Genomic DNA, 25,905 nt, shown 5'->3' with positions numbered 1-25,905 from the left:
AAACCATACAGTGACACCGAATGAACGAAGAATAGCTATACATATCACGTGGGAAAAACATGGCGTCTTGCTGCAGGTTGCCCTTGCATCCTTTTCTCTCCGCTACATCAGCACGCCTCGTCTGTAACAGAAATGTCCAGGTTCGAGCTCCCGCAGCAAAGATTTTATATCCACCTGTTCTGCCCTCTCGGACCGCGAAGAGTAAGTCAGCGAAGAGGCGCGTGGTGACTGAGTTCTTCGAGCAGCTGCGCACGCGCACCGTCCAGGAGAAGATCCGAGCGCTAACTCGCGTTCAGCGCAAGAAGTACGTAATTTATCCCCAGACATTTGCTCTCAACGCGGATAAATGGTACCAGCACTACACCAAAACCGCATATCTCAACGGCGTTCCAGAGAAATACACCGAGTCCGCCCCAGTGATTGATGAATCTTTGTTGTCTGAGGCGCGATCTGTAGTCTGCAGCTTCATCTTACAAGAACATTGGTACTTGAAGAAAGGGAGAACTTTCATTCACAAAGAGCAAGAGCAATTCGTCACTCCGTTTTTAAGGAACTTGGTGTGTGGTCTAAAAAACCTTTTGGCCAAAGAAAACCCCGTGCTGTGCCTGTCTAGTTTAGGTGAGTTTGGCCTCCATGGTTTCTCATGTGAGATTTCTTGTTGTGTTGCTTAGTCAGAATGAAATTTACTTATCCCCCATGCAATATTACAGTGTTTATTATGAATTAATTATTCCTAAATTTAAAAATCTTGCCATCCCTCTTAAAACGACTTCTCTGATAACGTGTTTACTGGCGTGAGGGCGGGACAATCTGTGAATCACAAATAATAAACCTTTTTTCACAGCAGAAGCGCCCTCTTTAAATGAAAGTGAGGCTGTGAGGAACAGACATTAATCTTTTCAGTGCGTTGTACTGTTATTTAATGTTTTTGGATTGTTCTGCTGATGAAACATTGCAAAAATAGCTTTCCAAGAAATGTCAGTATTCCATAGACATACTCCAGATATAATGAGCTGTGAAACACAAGTGATCTAATTGAGCTTTTTAAATCGGATATAATTGAAAACACAGTAAGTCTGTCTGTCCCTCACAGTTTCACTTTCATACCTGTCCTGTCACTGCTCTGAAGATCCAATCAATTCCAGATGGACAGAATGAAGTCTACACTTTTTTTGTTCTTGTTCACTCGGATATACATCACAGGGATTTTGCAACTTCTGTTCATACCGGCTTGAAAGTGTATATAATGTTTTTCTGGTCGTTCTGTTTTAACTTGAATTTCTATTAAATTTGTATTTATTCTATTGAATTTAAATTAAAGATTTTGACCCGCAAGTCAACTATTACTGGTTACGTGGGGAAAGGACGATTCCAGCAGGGCACAGGAGTGGACGGATCGAGCCCATGAGATTCCAGATTGATGACCAACCTCACAGTCAGATCAGAATCCCACAACAACTTCCTGAGGTAGGATGGGGTACCACATTATGATGAATATAATTTATGCAAATGTAATCATGTCTACAGGCGGTGTTTAAATTGTAACTTTGGTTGTCATGCAATATTTTGCTGGAATAGCATTAATGTATGTAGGGGTGTGACGGTTAGTATATAACCGTGAGACCGACGGTTATAGTTAAACACCGTCATTAGAACTATATAACCGCCAAAACCGTGTTATTAAAATATTTTTCACAAACATAAAAAAAAAGATGCACTCCGGGGGGAAATTGTATCAGCTGACGAGGGAAACGGAGGCGGAGTTAAGGCGGGCGTACACGGTGCGATTTTTGCTGTCGTACGAACTCGCAGACGATATTTTTTTCTCGGGAGAAATCGCGTGGACATCGTGGATGCTCTTATCATCGCGGCTCGCACCGTGTGAGAGGAAATACGAGACGAGCCGAGCACGTTAAGAGCACCTCCCGACCTTACGATAATTTTTAAACATGTTTAAAAAGTTCGGGGAGTCGGCCCGATTTTTACCAGCATATGGCTGTCCCCTATTGCCAAATCATGCACAAGCACGTCACATACGCACAATCTATGACTATTATCTATGACTATTAGCTCAGTGGCTGCCACATACTGCGTTCACACACACACACACACACACACTTTCTCTCTCTCACGTGCACTCTTCTCTCTCCCTCTGGTTGTTTCGGTTTAAAGGAATGGCTTTTCTCTGCTTTTCAACAAATCATTTTCACACCTTTGTTCTTTATTTTTTGTATCTGAAGCTATAGCAGCAACATTGAAAGCTCCGGTGTCTGTGTTACATGAAAACTCGTGTGATCGCGGCCGGCTCGCGGGGCAAACAGTCGTGCCGTGTATCAGCTGATTTGATGCGATGATCAAATTAAATGACTCGTAGCGTCTGCAATATCTCACGACCTTCCGAGTGTCCGAATTCGCACAGTGTACGCCCGCCTTTAGTGGTGCTTCGGAAGCTGCTACTGCGAAGATGATTCAGGAGAGGTCTGTGCACCACCCCCTACCAAAAAGAGAAATCTTGGAGATCATCATCTCCTTAATAAACGGAGGTCTGAAATCTCTGCCCTTACCGATCAGAGCGCGCACTGACACGGAGTTAACCCGCTATATCCAAGAACAACCAATTGACTCAACGGCTAATCCACTGGAATGGTGGAGAGACAATGGCCCTCATTTATCAATCTTGCGTGGAAATGGGCGTATATGTTGGCGTAAGATTACGCTTGCACTCCTCTCACCGCCTGATTTATGAAACTGTGCGCACCTCTGCAATCCAGGTGTACGCAATACCTGCCCTTGATAAATGCCGTGGCTAAAAACGATCGTCATTAGAATAACACGCCCCTATATATTCAAGTCTCCGCCTCCCCCACGCCCTCATTTTACGCCATGGACACACGGAAGACGGCAAAGAAGCGAAACTTCTCCGACGTGGAGATCAGGCGCGTCTCAATCATCCCACTAGTCAGGGCACTGATTAGGACATAAGTCAATGGGCTGACTCCCTGATCAGTGCCCTGACTACTGAACTAGTGAGATGATTGCCCATCGAGACAATTACCAGGGAATTGGAAAAAAGCGAAATTGTTTTATTTGGGAGTTTAAAGAGTGTGATTAAAGGCACCCAAAAAACAAACGAATATGGACCCGAAGCGCATTCCAGCAGTTTAAAGCTGTTTGGATGATAAATTATGCCAACCTCACAATGCATTATTTTACAGCACGTTTTGAAACAATTAGCATTTAATTTCGTATCACAGCACATGTGTACGATATGATGATGATGTGATGTGGAGTACCATTCATTCACATTAATAATTGCATGACAATTTGTAAGATTCTTTTTATTATATTTTTATGATTTTTATTATTAATGACGCTTATTGTTATTTAGAAGAAGAATGTCGTTATTATTTATTTTATTAATATTTAAAAGATGAAGAATGTAATTTGTATTATTTTGTCAGTCTGAATTATTCAGTCCCAGTCCGTGAGCAGCTGCCGTACAGCCTCGCAACTGGAGGAATACATGCCTCAAATGCTCTGGTAGCCTATAGTCACACAAATTAAACATTGAATACGTTGCACAAAAATATATAAATTTTTATATTAAAAAAAAAAAGTTTATAATTACTATGTTGTTTTTGTTTTTTACAGTGGGTCATAAAATAGCAGATCTTTGTTCAGTGCGTTTTGTGGTGTTAGGAATTGTTTTTCTCAAACGTGCGTACACCACCTCCTGAGCTGGCGTAGGATTTGAGCGTGCCGTTAGCCAACGTCCATATTGATAAATCTCAAAGTCACCGTGGGTTTGGGTGTACGCAAGGTGTACGCTGGAAATTTGGTGTACGCACTTTTGATAAATGAGGGCCAATGAAACGCGCTATCAGCTCTTAGCGAAATTGGCACGTAAATACACCAACATGCTTCACCATGTATACAACCTGACCGGATTACTTTTGAGTGTGCGTCCTTATATGACGTAAGTTAAACAGCGCGCGCCGCGCTCACATGCACCAAGCTATAATGTTGACAAGAGGGATAAACTTTTTATTTCGTAAGAAGTTATGAAGATAATGTTGGCATAATGACACTGTCCCTAAACCTACACATGTAAGCAAACAATCAACTAAGTCAACTGCACCTGACATTAGAATATTTTTTTCTGAGATGATTATTACACTTTACAACAAATAAATAGCTTTTATAAAGCCGTATAAGTCCTGGTGACCTTTGAGTTGCTATGGCATCTGTAAACAAATTGCAGCTGCTGGAGAGGACGGCGTCGACATCTGATGCTGTAGACAAACTAAGAGCTGTGATGATTGCATATAGTGGCACTTCATATCGATTAAGTTGAAAACCTGCTGTTTCAAACATTAAGTTAACAATTTATTTTTCCATACAGGCTGTGGCCTGAGTCCTGTTTATGACTATCAAAGTGTTATTGCATTTTTTATTCAAACTAAGTTGTTCTATAACAGTCGAACATAAATCTATCTTCTAGGTTATGTTAAGAACCGTCACATTTAACTCACATCATAGCCATCATCACCAATTCTGAAACCGGCACACCCCTAAATGTATGATATGTGCTTAAGACTGATGTCATTTCCTGCAGTTTGTTCCTCTTGAGGCAGAGATCTCTGCTGAAGTTCCTGTTATCAGTTTGGCTCCTGATCGGCTCCCCTTGTTTAGGAGACAGTATGACAACAACATCTTCATAGGTTGGTCTAATTTTATTTTATTTATTTATTTATTTATTTGAATAGGGACAAGTATGTCACATAAACACGTTACATTCTACAACATTTTAGCCGAAGCTAATTCTCAATGTCCGTCCCTAGTGAGCCTTTACAAAATTAAGCAATACACAGTAAAATTAAACAAAATAATACAACAATTAATTATCTAGTCTTACTTGATTTATATAATACAGTATTTTCTAGGGCTGGGACGATACACTTAAACTCACGATACGATGCACCTCGATATGCCAGGGTTACGATACGATACATCACGATACGATATCAATTTTTTTTTCCTTCTTTCCAAATCTGTGATTTTTTTTTTTTACCTCCAAAGTAATGTACTTAAATGAAAGGTAGGGTTTTTTTGCATTTTGGTTCTATGTTGTTTGAAAAAAAAAGGAGAATTTTTAGAAGTCCGCGACCACATCTTAAACAGGGGTGCCAATAATTGTGGAGGGCACTGTAGGGCTGTCAATCGATTAAAATATTGAATCGCGATTAACTGCATGATTGTCATGAGTTAACTCGCGATTAATAGCAATTTAATCGCACCTTTTTAGCAATTGTAAATGTATCTTAAATTAAGTTTAAATTAAGTTTTTAATACTCTAATCAACATAGGTATGGACAAATATGCATGCTTTATGCAAATGTACATTTATTATTTGTGAAATCATACTTATTCAATAATAATTAATACAGCATGAAGACTAGACATATCAAAGGTCATAGATATGTTTATCTAAGAAATTGTTCATGTCTCTTAAGCCTAAACTTAAAAATAATGAGTAAGTAGTGATTTCTCTCATTTTAACAATATAAAGGGAGTTTTTACACTGGCAGTTTAATTCAGAACAGGGCACAGTTCGTATGAAAAATTGTTAATGTGTACCACTGAGCACACCAGAACCACACCATACCTGGAGGAGGTCCATATTACACGAGTAGGAATATAGTGCGGCCCCTTTAAGAGATCCGCATTCCCTATTGAACTGCCGGTATTTTGCGTGTGCGCGCCGAACTGGGCCGTAATTCACGTGGACAGTGTGAAGAACACGGACGACTCGGGAGCGCGCTTGTTCAGGAAAGTAACCTGTGCATTCATTTTAGCCGATTGTACTGTATTTAGCTCAATAAAACACGTGTACTGTAAGCGGGGTGATGGTGTTAATGATTTACCTCAGACATGAGCGAGAGTGAGCTGCTGTGCATCGCGCTCAGACTGCAGAGAATGTGCTCAGTGAAAAAACGCCCTTTTCTTTCTGGAGTCTAATAAAAGTTAAACAGAAAATATGGTAGTTTATGTAGGCAATAACTGCATTTTTGGTTTAGAATATTAATGCTAATGTCAACCCTTTTCTTTCCCTATTAATGTTTGCTGCTGCATCCTTTGCGTCTGACTCATAGACCGTAAAAAAATCTGACTGCTCTCACTTTTTCCAACTATGGGCAAACAGAAAATCTTCTCAGATCAAACAGAAAATGCGCGCTGCGTTTTGTTATGTCTGCCCCATACACACACACACACACACACACACACATATAATACACTAAATTATTTATATACAACGCAAATCATGCAGCAGTGCCATCCATACATATCCATAATAAAGGCCTTTATTATGGATATCTATGGTGCTATCTATCTTTATTTCGCGATCCATTTTTTTCGACCTCGATGCGTTTCGTCACGTTTTGTATCGCGATATTTTGTCAAACTATATTTCGTCCCATCCCTAGTATTTTCTAATATTTTCAGTTAGCTTTAATTTTTTTATTTTAGTTTTAGTAATTTAGTTTTTTTATATATTTCTATTTAGCTTTAATGTATTTTTGTTTAAATGTCAATAATTGTGTACTTCAACTTCAAATTAAAGTAAACATTTACTGTCTTAATAGTGTTGCTTGATAACTATAAAGTGAAAGAAGTGTTACTATTATACATTCATTTTTTTAATAATTAGTTATTGATCTGTTTATTGAGCATGACTTTTATTACATTGCTAGTGTCAGTTGTAGTCAGAAAAGCAATTCTTGTGAACACCTGTAGTTAGTGATGGGTGCTTTTGAAACGCATGAAGCTTTGAAACCTTTGAGAATAATTTGTTTCAAGCCAGTATCAAACTGCCAAAGTTACACGATTTCAGTAAATGACGCTACGTTACAACATAACTGCTTCAAAATGTTATGAGATTTCAGTGGTCTGCCTCTAGAGAGAGAGAGATTATCTCTGTGAACTAATGAACCAGTGTCTATATTGTTTTTGTTCAAGTTTATACATTTTCAGACATCATGACACAATTGTATAATAAAAAAGAAGACTTGTAGTTCAGTCTCTTATTGGTCTGATTAACAAAGCTGTCCATAAAACAAACCCTAAAATTGAATAAAATAACAAATTAAAAAAGACAATTTACAGTGAGGAAAATAAGTATTTGAACACTTAGAAATCATGGCGGGGTCTGAAATTATCATCGTAGGTGGATATCCACTGTGAGAGATGTAATCAAAAAAAAAAAAAAATCCAGAAATCACAATGTATGATTTTTTAATAACTATTTGTATGATACAGCTGCAAATAAGTATTTGAATACCTGAGAAAATCAATGTTAATATATGGTACAGTAGCCTTTGTTTGCAATTACAGAGCTAGGCTAGGCCATGCCAGAACCTTGATATGCTTCTTGCAGAGCCACTCCTTCAATGCTCTAACTGAGGGAAGGAGGTTGTTCCCCAAAATCTCGCAATTGATGGCCCCGGTCATTCTCTCCTTAATACAGTGCAGTCGCCCTGTCCCATGTGCAGAAAAACACCCCCAATGCATGTATCTACCACTTCCATGCTTCACAGTAGGGATGGTGTTCTTGGGATGGTACTTATCATTCCTCTTCCTCCTAACACGTCTAGTGAAATTATGACCAAAAAGGGGAACCTTCCGTGCCATGCATGATTTCAAACCATGATGTCTTAGTGTATTACCAAAAGTAACCTTGGAAACGGTGCTCCCAGCTCTTTTCAGGTCATTGACCAGCTCCTCCTGTGTAGTTCTGGGCTGATTTCTCACCTTTCTGAGGATCATTGAGACCCTACGAGGTGAGATCTTTCATTGAGCCCCAGTCCGAGGGAGATTGACAGTCATGTTTTAGGTCGGCCAAACAATAGTTTTTTTTGTATGTAAATACTGTTTTATGTGAATATTATGACACAATGTGAAGTGAAGCACAACGCTTTATTTACAAAATAAATAGGCCCGCAATTGTTACCTCTCAGCCATGGAAAAAAAATTCATGCCGAATGAGAGACTTCATTTACGTCTCAAGATATGGGATTCCATGTAGAATAAAATGGAGTAAGCCCATTGTTGAATTCATGGAGAATTGGGTGACCAGATCGATTTATTCTGTAAATAAAGCGTTGTACTTCACTTGTCATAATATCCACGTAAAGCATTAACATACAAAAAAAACAAAAAAATGTTTGGCCGACCACCGCCGGTGCGTTCACTGGCACACCCCTAGACCACCGCGGTGGTGGTAAACTGCCCCCGGGGTGCTTTTCACGTGTCTCAATAAAGGAACGGAGAGCTTTCCTGTCAGTGCACCTGTTGCACCAGCTGTGCGCAAGTTACAACTAGCCTAGTTTTGACGTAAATGGGCACTAAGTTACAACGTTGATGCACTAGTGCTATATGCAATATTTTTGCGTTACACTTGTAAGGCCGCCCAAATCGTCCCAATGGAGGCTAACGATGGCGGGTGAAGGTCGCTGCACGTTCAGTCTTTTCAGCGGGGAAAAGGGATTTCATTCCAATTCCTCGTTATCTGACTCCATTTAATCATAATTTAGAATTTAGGTTAGAATGCCATTTGGTTATTTGGTCATTTATATTTAATAGTTTACGTACACATTTAATTATTCCGTTTAACCCTTTGTTGAAATTATGTCTGTTCGTAACCTAAATAATTCCAGAGCAAGTCAGAATCAATCAAAGTGTAACAATTTATTAACAGTCAGGTAAATGTATAATGCCAATTACATAATCAATTCAAAGGTAGCCTAATCCATATAACATCGAATACTCTGAAGTAAACAATGAAATGTATACCTGACTTCTGAAAATTACATAATGCTGACTGTCTTGAAACGTCCAGCTTTACGGGCTGACCTGACTACAGAAACGAGCCCTGAGCTCTTTGCAACATTTCCTTAAATACCCAGAACCAGATGCATACCCAGAACCATTTGAAACTCTTTCAAATGTAAACATGAGTTCACAATAGGAATTTGCATTAATCAAGTCTTATAGACTTGAATGGAAGAGAGGCCAAATGGCTGAAAGCCACACCCACCATACACCAAGGAAAGATATCGTAAAACTCTTAAAACATTTATGATGTTCTAGTGTACTTCTGTGGAGTTGAGATATTTGTACCAGTCGCACTGAGTCATTTCAAATGATATCAAACACATATAATACTGTATCGTGAGGATTGACATTGTAACAAAAGATATTTCTGGTGCATTTCAGGTGATCTCAAGTTTGGGGGAGCAGGAGTTTGGGGGAAGTTTCATGTGAAAGGAAAGGCATGTAAATTAGAGTTATTCATAGATGGTTCACTCAGTGTGATGTCATCTCGGACAGAGACACTAACTGTATGTGTGCAGATGCTAATTTTCTTTGTTTTCTCAGAGGGATTAGACATTTCGGCATCTACTAGGTTTTTCCAGCCTTACACACTTAAACTTAGTTGAAGCTTAAATCTATGTTTAAACTAAATATTCACGGAAGCCTGCAATCAGGAGTAACATTAACAGATAGAATAGCAGGCAGACTGAACTGCATCATGTTCTTGTTTTACATGATATAGAAATGTGAAAAGATTAACGTTATGTTAGGTTAACACAAACCAAAAAAGCGCGCCGCTGTATCCATAGGTCTGTGTTGTGTATGTAAAATAAAATCAGTCATAATCAATGTTAATTTCTTTTTTTTTTCTTCAGTATTTATTTATTGATCCTTAATTTAATTTCAAATAGCCTTTCTTGATGTTAATATAAAAGCACTTATGTTATTCACGATTAAGTATTGGGATATTTTTTTATCACTATTTACGTGAGACAAAAGTAACGTTAGTTAAGAATAAAGAATAAACTGAAATTCACAGAATTCAACAACTTACTACGATAAAATTATTTCCCATTTGCTTTCTCCCACTTGTTCTGGCATCCTGGTGCACATAAGCTCTCCATCATGTTGAAATAGTAAGGTTTAAACAGTCTGGTTTTAAATTGTTATAGATACCAATGCAACAGCCGCTCTAGCGCTCCTCTGACTGCCTGCCAAAATGGCGGCGTGACGTCAACCTCCAGAGCTCCAGAAGGTGGACAGGTGTCTTTATGCAGCTAATGACCTCAAACAGGTGCATCTAATTTAGGATAATAGAGGGAATGCATCACTTTCCCGCCGTAACACGCCCCCTCAGCCGGGGCTGAGTGGCAGAAGAGCTGCTGCGTGACTGGAGTTAGTGGAGGAAAACACGAGTAGGGCAAACGATCCTTACAACTTGCCAAAGATTCAGTGATCCATGGATAATGATATGCAGCCAGGAATCGTGTTTTTCTGACATTTTTAGGAGCCTCATTTCGACAATGTTTAACTGTCATTCATCACATTTTTTAAGGGAATCCCGCATGTATATGTGGATGGGTCCGTGTTTTGAAGCGTGTAGTGGTGGTAATATACTTTATATTCACTAAAAGCTGTCACTCATTCAATAAACCCAATCTCACAAAGTTCCGCAGTGATGTTGGTATACAATGAATCTCTTATTTTCACAATGTCTGCACTTACAGAGGATTGCTGCGCGTGTTTAACTGAACACAGCGCCTGGACAAACGTTCGAGTTCAACACCTGTGATTGGCCAATTCCGTTGTAGAAGTCTACAAACATGTCTGTGATTGGCTACATTTCTCACCGAGGTGAAAACACGATGGAAATTTAATCATTTGACGAGTGCAAATACAGATACACACTGGATCTTTTGCTAGCTCCTTTTCGCTGATAATATGCAATTATTACGAATACTTACAGAGGATTACAGATCACAGGCAAGCAGTTATGGGCAGCTTTTCACTCTAAAAGCAGAAGCAGCAGCAGGTGGCAGTGGTTTGAGTGAGAAAATTACACGCTATTATCAAGTCCGTCTCAAGCTCAGAACAGTGATGTCTATGCGGTCCGTGGACAAGCCTCCCCCTACCCCCCTTCTGGCGAAGGGCCTGGTTTTGTGTGTTTACGCTGAATTCGCGCTGTAAACCAATGCTGCCTCAGTCTTTCTGCCACTCAGCGCGGCATAATCCATAATGCATATCCATAGCCCAGATCAGTCAGGGTGCCCATGCTGCCCCCTGTCCACCACCGAAAGCGCCAGCAGTGGGCACGTGAGCATCAGAACTGGACCATGGTGCAATGGAAGAAGGTGGCCTGGTCTGATGAATCACATTTTCTTTTAAATCACGGCATGGGTTACTTACCCAGGGAGCACATGGCACCAGGATGCACTATGGAAAGAAGTCAAGCCGGCTAAGGCAATGTGATGCTTTGGGCAATGTTTTGCTGGGAAACCTTGGGTCCTCCTCCCATCCATGTGGATGTTACTTTTACAAGTACCACCTACTTAAACATTGTGGCAAACCATGTACACCCTTTCATGGAAATGGTATTCCCTGGTCGGCTGTGGCCTCTTTCAGCAGGATAATGCACCCTGCCACAAATCAAACATGGTTTATGAGTGGTTTGAGGAGCACAACAAGAAGTTTGAGGTGTTGACTTGGCCTCCAAATTCTCCACACTTGAATCCAATTGATCATCTGTGGGATGTGCTGAATAAATAAATTCGATCCATGGAGGCCCCACCTCGCAACTTAAAGGACTTAAAGGATCTGCTGCTTACATCTTTGTCCCAGATACCACTGCATTCCTTCAGGGGTCTAATGAAGTCCATGCCTCGACAGGTCACAGTTGTTTTGTCAGCAAAATGGGACCAACACACTATTAATCATAATGTTATGCCTGATCATGTATTTAACGAATGAAAAAAAGACTGATGCCTACCCTAACACTGAGGCTTCCTTTCAGCTTGGAGTATCTGTTTCTGATCTCGTTTTGATTTCTTTACAAGAACTGAGCTCATCGGGTTCATTTCTCCCATCATTACCTGTAGGAAAATCACTGTAGTGTAGTGGTTCTCAACCAGATTTTGGGGCCTCTAGGAGTCCTCAGCAAACTTCCAGGGGGACCCAATTAATCTTTAAAAGATGATTCAAGATTAGTTATATTTAATAAATATTTTCAATCTATTTGTTAGACCTGAGGTTCATACCAGCTTAGACCTACTGCTGTATTGTATATTGCCAAGTGGTAAATGATAAATTATGTATTTGTTTTGAATTTAAATTTATTTTTTTACACAGGTTCCAAACTGGAAGATCCTTGCTGCTATGGTCACACACAGTTTCACATGGTCCCGGATAGGTTTCGCAGGGACAAAATGAGCAAGAGAGGCCTCTCTGATCAAGTCGAGGTGTCACTAAGAGCGAACGGTATTGCCAGCCTGTTTGCATGGACAAGTGCACAGGCTATGTATCAAGGTTAGTATTTCTTTAAGCTTTGGATCTTTTTGTGGGTATTATTTTTAAAGGGGGGGGGGTGAAATGCTGTTTCATGCATACTGAGCTTTTTACACTGTTAAAGACTTGGATTCCCATCCTAAACATAGACAAAGTTTCAAAAACTAATTTTGGACATTTGATAGAGTATTTCTGTGTCAAAAATACTCCTTCCGGTTTCTCACAGATTTCGGAGAGTTTTTTTTGAGTATGGCTCGACTTGATGTTAATAGACCGGAATGTCCTTGTATGGGCCGTGCGGGCTCTTTTCTCGGTAGGGTGCGCGCGCGTGACTAGAGCGAGAGAGGAAATGCAGGCCCGTAAACACACTCAGGTGCAGATCCAGTCGTCCGTGAACACTTATGTCGGTTATAGTCCGCGCCGCGCTCCACTTTATTCCTATGAGTGACATCAAGCGACTTCAACGCTTCAGCACAGCATTCTGGGAAGGCAGCGCTGCATTTGAACCGTTTTGAACGCAGAAATGACGGGAAGCTTCACAACATCGCTTCAATCGCGTCTCAAAGTGGATTTCCACGCCACTGCTGTCACAGGACTTCACCAAATCATACCAAAGAAGTGTGTTTTTGACGGAGCGGTCCCAGCGATAAAGGTTCGGTCCTGCTTTGGAAGCAGCCGGTGAGTAAAACTGCTTCAAATATCTGTGCTGTTGGCTACCGTCGTATAAGTAAACATCAGTAAACGACACGATCGCGTGCTTCGTCATTCAAATGCGCTAACGGACTCCATTGTTGTTCTATGTATAACGTTACACTAGTCTGACGTGCAAAACCGTTTTGCTTGCTACTGCTAAGGTTTAGTCACATACAATAGTCCATAAACTGAATCATGTCCTCATACACTGCGAGTAAAGACACACAAATGTTGACAGGCCACTAAATACAGGACATAGCACAGAGACGGACGTCCTGATGTTGCTGTTTCTCCTGTTCAATTTATTTCTGCCTCAGATTTGATTCTGGATCATTATCTGTATTAGCTGAGATAGCCATGGGTTGCTCCACGCTTGAGGATGTCACCGCTTAGTTCGCAATCGTCATTCTTTAGCTCCGCCCACTTGATACGCTTCCAGGCGCTCGTTTTTTCCGGAAAGACTTGGTACAGCCTATTTCTTTTATAAATATAATAAAACTAAAGACTTTTCGGAGATATGAAGGATGCAATACTACTCTATAGGTACTCGAAGATTGACATGAGATTGACTGAAACTGAGTGTTTCACCCCCTCCTTTAAATAATTTTAGAAGTGTCTTGAGCTCAGGCTAAACTACTAAAGCTGCATGATTAATCGTTAAAATATTGCAAACTATTCAAACACCCATGCAATCTTATTCCTAAATTACAGCGATTCGGCCATGTCTTTTAAACCTTTGAAGATCACAGCAGAACATTTAAATCTCGGAACATTCAAATCTGCATTGGTAACTTCAGGGTTTGTACAAGGTGCTTAAAGTGCTTGAAGTAATATAGACTTTATTTTATATAGAGCCTTTAAAATGCACCTCAAAGAGCTTCACAAAACATAGACATACAAAAGAAGTAATAAAATACAAAAATACAAACATTATGAAATGTAGGATTAAATAACAATAATACAGCAATTGAAAACAAAATATGTAAAAGCTACCCTAAACAAATACATTTACAGGGCAAATTTAAAAACACTAAGTGATTCCGCTTGCCTAATGTCCACAGGCAGGGAGTTCTAGAGTTTAGGAGCATTTGATAAAAAGGCCCCATCACCCTTGGATTTAAGTTTAGTTTTAGGAACCATTAAAAGGCCAGCTTCTGAGCAGCGAAGTTCACGTAGAGGTTTGTATAGAGTTAAAAGCACTGATATAAAGGTGCAAGTACATGCGAAGCCTTGTAGGTAAGCATTAGAATTTTAAAATCAACACGGAATCTGACAGGGAGCCAGTGTAAGGATTCAAGTACAGGGGAAATGTGATCCCCTGACCGGTTTCCTGACAGAATTCAAGTACCAACTGTAGTTTGTTAAGGGTAGCTTTTGGGACCCCGGCCAGCAAAGCATTACAGTAATCAATTCGTGAAAATACAAAGATGTTAATTAGCTTTTCAGCCACAGGTAGTGACAGCATGGGACGCATTAGGGCTGGGCGATAAAACGATAACGATAATTATCACGATATAATTTTCCTCGATAAAACGATAACAACAGGTCGATAAATTCTCGATATAATGCTTACGTGCTACGCGTAATGCTGCGCATGCGTATTGCAGACCAGGCGTCTGGGTGCTGCACGCGGTAATGTTTACAGTCTGTGGCTGACAGGCTTGGAGGATCGGAGATAAGTGGAGCGATAAAATGAGCAATAGTGAAGAAAATGCAGCGCTCACGGCCAGCTCGGAGGACACAGATATCGTTGCCAAGTTAGTTCGTTCAACTTCAGTGGTTTGGAGATATTTTAGCAATCCCATCCGACATAAAACAGAGCGACGTGCGTGGACTGCTTATCATAGGTTCACGTTCACCACACGGAATTTAATTATTAAATTATCGTGTTTCTTCAAAGTCCTTCCATATAACATTGAGCCCAACACAGCGGTGAATCTACATTAACACACCGGCTTATTACCTTGTTAGCTGTAGTGGGTGACTTATTTACAACAGGCTAACGTTACCAAACTATAATCACTAAAACATCGGACTTGTACATCGCTATCATAATTGTTTGTGTTTGGTGATGTATTAATGACCGCATCGCCTGTATCAAAAGAGAAATAATGTCATCTGGTGTTTAAAATTAATAAAATAGACTAGACAGCCCTTACTGGAGATCCACAAATACTGAACTTTTCTCTCTCCCGACCAGCCCACTGTCGGTGAGGTGTGTTTGTGTGTGTGTGTCGGTGAGATGCACGGTGGACCAATCCACTGTGAGGCAAGATAAGGGGCCTCAAAATGTTTCTTAAAACGCTTTTTTTGACCGTTTTGCGTTTGTAGTGTTTTACTTACACAATTAAATATATATAATGCAATATTGGGCGTTTTTGTTCTATGTCAGCTACGAAAATCGTTCACAGCAGAACCGCAACGCGTCTCACAACAACGTGTGTAAATGAACGATTCATTGTTTGAATGAATCGTTTGAATGAACGACTCAATGACTCGCTCATTAAGACGGCCACCTGCTGCCGCCTACTGGTGGTTTAATTTGATCTTTAAACATACTTTCCAACATGTCTTATTTGTCTATTCAAAACTACAAATCTCAAAACATTATTTAATGCTGTTGTAATGTTTCAGTGTAAATTATTTAATTTGATTGGTAATAGCCTTATAGTGTTTTTTTTTTTAATTAAATGTATTGATCAAAATTACAAATATAAAATGAAACATGAAGCTTAGCCTATATTTAATAAGATTAAGGGAAAATGCCCTTTATAACAGGTGAAAATATCACAAATTTCAAATGATTCAATAAAAATAAAAACCACAAATATGCAGATTTAAATATGTCAAAGCTGATTGAACACTGGTGAGTATATTGCTTCAGAATAAATTATATTTACAACACACACACACACACACTTTTCCGGACAAGCTAATTTTTTACTTGGACAAGCTTGAACGATTTACTTGTTCGAAGGACAAGCACATGAACATGCTTAATTTCAAGCCCTGTATAATGATATATTATTGATATATAGTGTTGAGTAAAAAATGCTGACCACAGTTAAGATTTTAATAAATAAATCTACCTCAGTTTAAATAAATTGTTCACTTGTTTGGGAAGTGTTTGTCATGTTTTGACAATAAAGGACAGTTTAAAACCACATCTAACTGTTTGTTTTCTACATATTTCACTCAGGAGCAAAAATATGCCTTTAAACATTAAAGAAATAAACATTTTACATTTATCGTGATATTTATCGATATCGACTGATATGCTAAATTATATCGTGATAATTTTTTTGGGCCATATCGCCCAGCCCTAGGACGCATTTTGGCAATATTTCTCAGATGAAAAAAAGATTCTTGACAGTGCACAGAACATGAGGATCAAATGTTAGGGTACTATCAAATGTTACTCCCAAATTTTTTAATTTTGTTTGAAACTGAAGTGTAGAACCCTCTACGCTTAAAGCTGGGGACCCAGCCTTACGTAGCTGGTGGGGCGAACCAACGAGCATTACTTCCGTCTTGTCACTATTCAGAGATAGAAAATTACAAGACATCCATTTTTTTTAGCTCAGAGATACATGGAGAGACAGAACACAGCCACATTAACATCAGGTTTTGAATGTATATAAACCTGAGTGTCATCTGCATAAAAGTAAAAGCTGAGACCAAACGATCTTAAAAGTTGTAGTTCAAGTACAGGGGAAGTACATGTTAAAAAGTGTAGGGCCCAGGATAGAACCTTGAGGAACACCAGATTGTACTACACCAATAGCAGATCTACAACCACCCATAACAACAAACTGCTTTCTATCAGAAAAATCGGACGTAAACCAGCTCAGTGCAGTATCAGACACACCAAAAACAGATCCTAACCGAACAAGTACAACATTATGATCGACAGTGTCGAAAGCAGCGCTAAGATCAAGCAGAATTAAAATCGAGAGACAGCCAGAATCAGAAGCCACTAACAGATCTTTAGTGACCTTAACTAATGCAGTTTCAGTGCTATGAAATTTCCGAAATCCTGATTGAAGGGGCTCATAGAGATTATTTGTGACTAGATCGGCGTGTAATTGAGTAGCAACAATCCTCTCAAAAATTTTGGTGAGAAAGGGGAGATTGGAAATTGGACAAATTATTTAAATTGTCAAGGTTTGTCCTTTTTTTTGGTACAGGAGTCAGAGCAGCAGTCTTAAATGTTGCCGGCACCACACCAGTGCACAGAGAATCGTTTATAATAGTCAGTACAACATTTACATTTAATCATTTAGCAGACGCTTTTATCCAAAGCGACTTAAAAAAGGGGAGAGCAATAGAAGCAACGAAACAAACAAGGCCAACAACCTGTAAGAACTGTAAGAAGTCTCAATTAATTAGCAAAGTACACGTTTTTTTTTTTTTTGGACAAACAAACAAACAAAAATGAATGGATAGTTAAGTGCTATTCTTTATTGGTCAGGTGCAATTGGAAAAGATGTGTCTTAAGATGTTTTTTTAAAAATGGCTACAGACTCGACAGCACGAATTGAGATTGGCAGGTCATTCCACCAAGTGGGAACGGTCCAGGAAAATGTCTGTTTCACTCGCTCACTCGCAGAATGCAAGCTTCTGGAGGGTGTATAAGTCTGAACAAGCGAGTTTAGGTATATTGGTGCAGAACCAGTGGTTGTTTTGTAGGCGAGAACTAGTGCCTTGAATTTGATGCGAGCAGCCATTGGCAAACAGTGCAGTCTGATGAAGAGAGGCGTAACATTCGCTCTCTTCGGCTCATTAAAGACCACTCTCGCCGCTGCATTCTGCATCAGCTGCAAGGATTTGATAGTGCATGCTGGAAGCCCAGCCAGAAGAGCATTACAATAGTCCAGTCTAGAGAGAACAAGAGCTTGAACCAGGAGTTGTGCAGCCTGTTCTGATAGGAAGGGTCTAATCTTTCTAATGTTGTATAAAGCAAATCTGCAAGACCGGGCTGTTGCACCAATGTGGTCAGTGAAGTTTAACTGGTCATCAATCACAACTCCAAGGTTCCTGGCTGTCCTGGATGGATGGTTGATGAACCAAGCTGAATGGAGAAATTTTGATGAAGTGCTGGGTTGGTTGAGAAAACAAGTAATTCTGTCTTTGCAAGATTGAGTTGAAGGTGATGCTCCTTCATCCAGTCAGAAATCTCTGTTAGACAGGCAGCGATACGAATACTGACTGTAGGATCATCTGGTTTAAAAAGAGAAGTAGAGTTGAGTGTCATCAGCATAGCAGTGATAAGAGAAGCCGTGTTTCTGAATGACAGAGCCTAATGATGACATCTAGATGGAGAAGAGAAGTGGTCCAAGCACTGAGCCCTGGGGAACCCAAGTAGCTAGATGATGTGACTTAGACACTTCACCTCTCCATGACACCCTGTAGGACCTACCAGAGAGGTAAGACCTGAACCACTGGAGAGCAGTTCTTGAGACCCCCGTCGTCTTAAGTGTTGACAGGAGGATCTGATGGTTAACTGTGTCAAAAGCAGCAGACAGATCCGGCAGGATGAGCACTGAGGATTTGGAAGCTGCTTTTGCCAGTCTCAGTGCCTCAGTTACCGAGAGCAAGGCAGTCTCAGTCGAATGGCCGCTTTTGACGCCGGATTGGTTGTTGTCCAGGAGGTTGTTCTGTTAAAAAAAACACAGAGAGTTGATTGAACACAACTCGCTCAAGTGTCTTTGCAATGAAAGGCAGAAGGGATACCGGTCTGTAGTTTTCTAAAAGTGCTGGATTCAGAGAGGGTTTCTTAAGCAGTGGGGTTACCCGAGCCTAGCCTAGAAATCTAGACGCACCCTAGCGGCAGCAAATTTAATCTGCCCGCAAGTGTCGTCTAGGAACTCTCAATACCCTTCTGAGCTGTATTCCTCACAATCTGGACGGGCCAATCACATCGTGTATAGAGTCGGCAGGCGGGGCCATAATGACGACGGCCGAGTTGCGTTTGCGTGCTTCTAGTAAACACAGAAACTGTCGAACGGCGGCGGTCTTTCGAATCAGCTTTTACCGCGACTCTAGAAGACTTGGAGTTAAGCTTTTCTCTGAGAAAAGAACAAAGAACGGCACTGAAGTCATTCTTAAAAAGGGAAGATGTGTTCGGAGTTTAGCCGACCGGATACGGTGAATGTTTAATCTATCAACAAGCTCTGTTTCACCTTCGTTGCTCTGGTTGGTGTAGCGCTATCCTATCGCGTGCAGAGGGAGTCTGAAAGACAACCGTTTATCCCGCCCCTCGGATTGAGCCCTGTCTATGGTGAGTTTCCAGACCAAACATCTTGATGTGGGTCTGGCTTGTCAGGACAAAGGAGGACAAAGGAGAGAGGAGAATGTTTAAAGAGTGTGCGAGAGTCAGAGCAATTGTTGATTTTGTGGTGGTAGTATGTTGTTTTAGCAGTGGAGATATTTGTAGAGAAAGAAGAGAGAAGAGACTGATACAATTTCTGATACGATTTCTGCCATTTCCTCTTTGCTGCCCTGAGTCCAGAGCGATGTTCACTGAGAACATCAGACAGCCAGGGGGCAGATGGGGTGGGGCGGGATGGTCTGGATGAAAGGGGGCAAAAACTGTCTAAGGAGGATGTTAGGGTGGAGCAAAGAGTGTCAGTAGCACTGTTAGCATCCGGTGCTGAGAACTGAGCAGGTGGAGGGAGTGAAGATGAAACCATAGTGGATAGGCGAGAGGGAGAGAGTGAGCGTAGATTACGCTGAAAGCTAATCTGTGTAGGAGTGCGTGTTGTATCAGGAGTCAGTATGAGGTTAAGAGTGATGAGAGAGTGGTCTGAGGTGTGTAATGAAGTTACTAAAGTGTTGTCCGTGGAGCAGTTGCGTGTGTAGACAAGGTCTAATTGGTTACCTGATTTGTGAGTAGCCGTAGTAGATACTAACTTAAGGTCAAATGAAGTCAGTAGAGTGCTGAAGTCTGTGGCTAGGTGTTTATCAAGATGGATGTTGAAGTCACCAAGCAGAATCAGAGGAGTGCCATCCTCAGGGAAGCTAGAAAGTAACACATCCAACTCCTCCACAAAGTTTCCGAGGTGACCTGGAGGACGATAGACCACTACCACATGGATTTTAACAGGGTGAGCAAAAGTGATTGTGTGTGATTCAAATTAACTGGCCGATAGAGATGGTAAAGGATCAAATTTCCAATCATTTGAGATAAGCAAACCAGTGTGTGAAAAAGTTAAATTGGTTGAGAGGGCTGCAGGAGTGGCAGTGTCCTCTGGTTTGATCCAGGTCTCAGTTAGGGCCATGAGGCTGAGCTGATAATTAGTCCCAATAGATGAAATAAAGTCTCGGTTGTTTACAGCAGTCTAGCAATTCCAGCGACCAATTGGAGTTGAGAGATGAATAGCAGAGGATTTCTGTAGATTGCGCAAATTATTAGGATTGCGGCGTCTCGCGCGTACAGAGCGTGATTTACGAGTGCTAGTAGTAATAGTTGAGATTTGAAAGCATATGGTGAATACAGATCAGAGAAAAGGCCAGATAGAAATAAGAAAACCGAAAAGGAAAATGATACTCAAGTGCCTTGTCGGGGTCCTTGCTCGGGATGAGTTGCACAGGGAAGAGTTGAAGTCTTTACACTCGTCAGTCTTCACACAAGGAGGGCTTCACACTGCCGCTTCCGCTGCCGCGGACTATCACGCTATTTACACTCACCTGAGTATCGTTATTGAAAGCAGCTGGGAACACCCCCAACAAACGCTCACTCACAACGTGGCAATGACCAAACAAATGCTAAATCCTCCAAACACACACCGCAAGAATACACCAAAACTAATAATACACACCACTGCACTACACAGACACACTTATCCAACAACAAATGAACAAACAATCAAGTGAGAAAAGTTACAAACACTTACAGAATAGTTGTCTATCAGTCAATCGATGCTTCACCTCTAGCCTAATGCTACAAACACACGAGGCTTTATTGCCTCGCTGGCCACGCCCCCAACAAACGCTCACTCACAACGTGGCAATGACCAAACAAATGCTAACTCCTCCACACACACACACCGCGAGAATACACCAAAACTAATGATACACACCACTGCACTACACAGACACACTTATCCAACAACAAATGAACAAACAATCAAGTGAGAAGTTAGCCAAAACGTGCCAGCGTGCCCTCTCAACCTGCGTCATCACGATCGCGATCAGTCCTCGAATTTGACTTTTTGAAATTAACGTCCTGGAAAACCCCATGAAAACAGGCGTATTTATGAAAAGGTACTTACAACATGCTTAAATTATTGAAAAACAAGATTTTTTTTCCTGCATAGGGAATTACGAGGGCTGGAATTACGAACCCTTCGCCAAATTCTCGAACCGCTTGATAGTGGGGTGGGCCAAGTTAAAAAATAAATAAATTCCAGTTAGTTGCGGAGATATTAATCATTATTGGACATATATTGCTAAAGACACAGAAAATAAATTATTCTTTTGAGCCAGTGCTTTTTAGTGATCTGGTCGAACAAAATCACCAAATCGTACTGTATCGCTCTAAACCATTTGGAGCATTTCTCTTCAGGGAAAACCTGGATAGGTGATTTATTTTATATCTAGATGTATATTTAGCAGCAAATTCAGGTGACGTTAGCGCTGTGCACAAATGAGTTCACTTTAAAGTTCCGGTAAGTCAGTGCTTACACTTTTTTCTGTTAAATTTTCACACTGAATATACATCAGTGCTCTTAATTTAGAAATCTTAAAGTGCCCCAGAATAATGAATAAATCTTTAAAATGTACAACATTTTCTTACTGGGTGCATGCCCCCAGACCCCCGAAAAGAAACAAGGCCCACCTTTCAAGAAAATACTGTGGTAAACACTGTATATGTATAGAAGTTATCGTTGCCGAGGTGGAAAAGAGGAGAAAAATGTTGTTTGGAGGGCACAGTATGGGCATTACTAATGCCTAAAAGCCACTTGAGTGGCAAAAGGTTGCAGACATCGTAAATGCTGTAGCGTTACAACCTCAGACCTTGGCCGAAATAAAAAAGAAATGGTCGGACATTGAAGTCGAGGCAAAAAAAACGTCTAGTGCTCAATCGCCAGAGTGTCTCTGCAATGGGTGGGGGAAAGCTGGAGCTGACCCCTCTTGCTGAGAATTTACCTTTCTGAATGGTTGCGACATATGTCATTACGTTATTTTGTCAAAATTAAAACAAACCAAAGGCATATACATGAATTAAATGATTCCTTAGCTGATGATATAATTTTTACTATGAAAAACTACTTTCCCCAGTGGATTTTCTGTCTGTCTGTCGGCCAAAAATGGCCAGACCACCTTGTTTAAAAAATGTTATATATATATTTATTTATTGCTTCAAAGCTGAATACTTTAAACTGTTTTTTTTGTGCCACAAACAACCTCATTTCACAAATATATGCAAAGAAAATTACAAACTGCAGAAATAAGACATTTCCTCAAGAACTGTGTTTGAGGTAGACAGATAACAGAGAAAGACTTGAGGTAGACAGATAAATCAGATCACATCTGATTCAATGATAATATTCGTTTACATTACAAAAACATTTCTACAAATCTGTGACATGCAATATTTTTGAATTGCAATTAAGGGCATACATCAGTCCAAAAAGTGTGACACTTTGCAGGTTTTGTTGTCTGTGCAATCCCAGATTCAGCCTCTTCACTTTCACAGTCCTGGAGAATAGACAAAGAGATTGAGTGGTGTCCCAATGACAGTCATATTGTTAAGTTCAGAAATATTAAAGGCACATTGTTTTGTAAACTGACATTTCAGATATGTAGACGCAATCAAATGTGTACATGTAAAATAAATGGAACACTTTTCAAAACTCACAAATACAACCAGAAAGACCTGAACACAGATCACCCATTTGTCTTCCCATCCAGTCTGCATAAGCACTCATCACCTTAGGGGAAAAAAATTCAGACAGCTAGTCCATACCCTTAAAATGTTCCACCAATATACTACGCTAATTTTGTCAACTTGCAAGCCAACCAATCAAAGTTGTTTAATTGCTCCAAATTTCTAAATTAACATTAAAGGGATAGTTCACCCACAAATGCACCCATATATTCCTTCTGTTGAACACCAAATATTATATTTTAAAGTATGCTGGTAACCAAGACAGTTGACTATAACCATTTTCCTGCTATGAAAGTCAATGCTTACAGTCAACCGGTCGGTTACCTTTTGTGTTCAACAGTTCATACAGGTTTGGAACAACTTGGGGGTGAGTAAATCATGACAATTTGGGTAACTAACCATTTATATTTACCTTCATAACAAAGAGAGAAGGTTGACACACACTTACCACATATTCAGGCACCTCACAATACAGTCACGCTTGATGTTTGTCTTCATTCTCAGATAAGCATAAGAAAAAACAACATGAAATTAGTCATCAACTTAAATTAAATAAGGCTGAATTTTAAAAGGATCGTAAAAATTGTCATAATTTTACCCCCTTGTCATTCCAAACCCCTAAGACTTGTTCATCTTCAGATGCAAATTAAGATATTTTTAAGGAAATCAAAGATTTCTGTCACTCTGTTGCCAGTCCACACAACTACTTTTTGAAAAGTTCATAAAGAAATTGTAAAACTAATCCATATGAATTGAGTGGTTTAGTCCAAAGTTTCTGAAAAGACTTTTGTGAAGGGGCTTTTATTTGCATATTAACATTCATCAGCTCATTGGTTCTCGCTGAAGCTGAAACGTGCTGCGTAACATGAGAATGAACCTCATTGGTTCTCACACTTCAAGCTAACATGCTTGAGTTTCTGATGTGTACGTTTTTTAAATGAATATATGTGAATAAAATCTTCAGAAAATTTAGCTTGATTCATATGAATTAGTTTTATGATCTAATTACAAACTTTTGACCATCAAAGTGGTAGCTGCATAGCAGTCTATGGAGAGATAGACATTTCTCATATTTTAAAAAATATCTTAATTTGTGTTTTAAAGATAAATTAAAGTTTTAGGGTTTGGAGAGTCATGAAGGGGTAGTAATTGATCGTTTTTGTTTTTTTGTTTTTTACTAACTCCAAGTACACACTCAATTAATGTAAGGAAGGCAAAAGGGTAACCAGTAGAACTTATGATGCAATACATAAAAACACACTTTCTTTACCTGTCAGTGCCTTTTTGTCATTTTGATGTCAGCGTAAACCGTACTTATACGCATAAACTCTAAACCTGAAATAAGGATGAAATAGGACGCAACAGAATAAACTTCTCGTTAAACAAGATCACGTGTTACGTTATGCTTTTTGTTAAATCATAAACATTTCAAGCAGCGATTTATTGATAGTAATTTAATGTATTGAATTTTCTATGTATTGTAAATACATTTTTGTAGCAGAAAAAGAAAAGAAAAATAGTTGTAGTTAAAAACAAAATGCATACTTTTGCTTATTAAATAACAAAGCCAGCATTCATTTTTAGAGAATTATTAGTACTCTTATATAGGCTACCACCACCATTGCAGGACAACAATGCAAGGAGTGTCAATTTTCAAAACGTTATAAAGAGAAAAAATGCGACCATACAATAATCTCAGACAGCTAGTATAAGATTAGTTCTGAGTAAAATCATGCACTAATGGAGAAAATACAGAAATTCATATAGGCTAAATACAAAAAAGTCACACTGGGTTTGATTTAATTAGTTATGTGTAATACTGTCAATGATGCTAACATTATATTTTATTTATTATCACCATGTTCAAGTTAAGTTATCTAGTGGACTAAATTAAAATGTGATAGTCAGTGCATTGGTATTAGTGAAATACGATATCAACAGCACTATTAACACATATATAAACACTGAAAACAGTCAAATAATATACGATGGATAAAGATCAGGTCCATGAGTTCCATCTGCTCCTGCTGCTTTTTTTTTTTTTTGTAGGTGCATAACCATAGAAACGTCTATGCGCAGTACTGCCACCTACCGACTGGAGTATGGATCGGCATCATTTCCATTTTTCATAAACTAAACTTTATGCAAACCAATCTCATACAATTTAACTAAATGAATATGGCTAGTTCCAAAGCTAGCTCTATTTAAACCATATTCATAATTTTTAACTGATTAAATCTAATAGCTTTCACAATTAACAAATTTACATTGACTCTAAGCAATCTGGCTACATACATTTTAAAAACATATTATTTAAATAAAATCAAAGGGATACAAATACATAATTATAAATTATGCCATGATTCATTTTTTTGAGTCTATCTGCTCTGCCAGACAGACACAATGACAAAAATATAAATTTTTGTACATTTTGTTTAACATATTATTTTTGAGGATGAATTGCATAACATGCCAATATTATTGCAGGACATATTTCACTTTTTGCACATGATAATTGTCATTTCTGTTGTCATTTTCGTTTGATTTAGCTGAGAGTCGTGATCTCTATTAACAACAACAACAAAATGTGTACTTCCTTAACTAAATCTGTTTTGTTTTGCCAAGGCTTTTGGAGTGAAGAGGACGTTAGCAGACCGTTTGTGTCTCAGGCTGTCATCACAGATGGGCAGTTCTTCTCATTTTTCTGCTATCAGCTCAATACTTTGGCTCTGAGTCCAAGGGCTGATGGCAACAATGCCAGGAAGAACTTATGCTGGGGCTCAGAAAGCGTGCGTTTGTATGAGAGAGTCACAGACGGAGACGTACTGGGCTGGAATGATGCCGTTCTGAGGCTGTTGCTGCAGTTTTTGTTGAACAAACCGCGGTAAAAAGGTTGAAGCATGGATACATGATATTGTTCTGAGTGTCAATAAACGTAATATATACAG

The 25,905-nt window shown here is 39.6% G+C and overlaps 1 protein-coding gene across 1 annotated transcript; it reads left to right on the top strand.

Annotated features, from left to right (window-relative positions):
* mrps30 (mitochondrial ribosomal protein S30) lies at positions 1–25,904 on the top strand. Its single transcript, XM_067438133.1, has 5 exons — positions 1–618; positions 1,322–1,467; positions 4,616–4,721; positions 12,217–12,393; positions 25,583–25,904. The coding sequence occupies exons 1-5, from the start codon at positions 60–62 to the stop codon at positions 25,843–25,845; spliced, it is 1,251 nt and encodes a 416-aa protein (XP_067294234.1). The 5' UTR covers positions 1–59; the 3' UTR covers positions 25,846–25,904.
* Position 25,905: the final 1 nt, after the last annotated feature.

This window comes from Pseudorasbora parva, chromosome 3, assembly GCF_024679245.1.
Source record: "Pseudorasbora parva isolate DD20220531a chromosome 3, ASM2467924v1, whole genome shotgun sequence".
NCBI lineage: Eukaryota > Metazoa > Chordata > Actinopteri > Cypriniformes > Gobionidae > Pseudorasbora > Pseudorasbora parva.
The sequence above is the reverse complement of the archived record's forward strand: the minus strand, read 5'-3'. Positions and strand labels throughout refer to the sequence as shown.